Raw genomic sequence first — 1,388 nt, 5'->3', positions numbered from 1 at the left:
AAAGATAACAATTGAAAGTAGTATAATATCCCGTCTTTGGGATTCAGTTTTGCTTAAGTCAATAGGGGTCTTAAACAATTACTACTTCACATAACTTTAATACAAACCAATCACTCCAAAGAAAACACCTCTACATAGGTTCTTATACCTGGTAATCCAAAATGCTGAATCCCAAACCTTTACAATCTTTTACTAGTTCAACAATCTTGACTTCAGGGGACCACAGTGCTAACTCCCCATCATCATCTTCTTCAGCATTGACATCCATATCGCGGTCAATCTGAAATACCAAATAAGATAAATGCTTCAAAACATTATGCTTTCAATTCTGAAAAGAATGCACATATCAAGAATCTCACAGCTTCTTCTCAAACTGGGAATTCTCTTTGGCATGCGTAGTTTTTCTTTCTAATCTTTGCAAAAGGGCCATGCTCTGGGGCACACACACTCCAGGATAAGATCTTCATAAAAATTCAAGCGCTTAAAAATTCAGACTGTTCATACAGTTTTTTTATTAATGTAAAGAATTTATTTCATTCAAAGTATTAACACTGACCTCTTATACTTCAATGAGTTCTGTCATCCCATTAGAAGCATAAAAGGAAAAATATGCAATTTAAGTAAATGAAAACATCATACATAGTAGAAGCTTATAAGATATGTAAGTAGCGATACCTGGATTCATAATTACAGACAGAGACAAAGAAAGAGATGTTAACACAGAGATAGGCTGGAGCAGGACAGGGAAACCACTTCTGCTGGCTCCTGGAAGTTTTCAAGAAAAACTTTACTAGACAATAAGGTGAGAAAAAAAAAATCCAAGTCCTTGGTCATTACATAAGTCTAAAATGAATAAAAATCACTGAGTTGAAATAATGAAAACCTAATCTTAGAAGAAATAGGTCAGCACAACTGCCCAGCATACAGTTCTTTTGTTACTTTTCTTGATTTTCCTCCTGAAAGTCCCTCTATTCTAGACTCCCTGTCTTTTTAGGAAGAAGAGTCATTGCTATGTGGAATTCCAGGAAGTTAAATGAGAGGGTCAATGAATCTACTATGCAGAAGAAAGGCTGCTTCAAAAAACCTTCTGTTTTTATACTAATTATAGCATTGTACTGTTGTTTTCATCTGATTGACATTCCCCCAAATACTCTAAACTTGTATCTGAAGCTCAAAAATTACCTTTTATAGCCCAAGCAATGAACAAAATACCTGGCTCCTAAGCTAGAAAGGAAACTCTATGAGGGCTACCACAGAGTTTACCATGGTTATCAGCTCAACCACAAAATGCCTGGCTCATAGTAGGCATACAATAAATATTTGTTCAATACATTAAAAATTACCTATCTTTCAGTGTGTTTCTCTTGAAACTCCTTCTCAATAAAGGT

The 1,388-nt window shown here is 35.0% G+C and overlaps 1 protein-coding gene across 1 annotated transcript in view; it reads right to left on the bottom strand.

The window, feature by feature from the left end:
• Positions 1-148: 148 nt before the first annotated feature.
• The window catches only part of LOC105522777 (inaD-like protein), a gene marked incomplete at both ends in the record, with an annotated part of 10,199 nt that continues 8,959 nt past the window's right edge, over positions 149-1,388 (bottom strand). Inside the window, one exon of the mRNA XM_011957382.1 lies at positions 149-280. Coding sequence (XP_011812772.1) covers positions 149-280 — 132 coding nt within the window. The remainder of the gene's footprint in view (positions 281-1,388) is intronic.

The sequence above is a fragment of the Colobus angolensis genome, unplaced genomic scaffold (genome assembly GCF_000951035.1).
Source record: "Colobus angolensis palliatus isolate OR3802 unplaced genomic scaffold, Cang.pa_1.0 Scaffold1114, whole genome shotgun sequence".
NCBI classification, from domain to species: domain Eukaryota; kingdom Metazoa; phylum Chordata; class Mammalia; order Primates; family Cercopithecidae; genus Colobus; species Colobus angolensis.
Note: the sequence above shows the minus strand (reverse complement) of the source record. Positions and strands in the feature narration are given on the sequence as shown.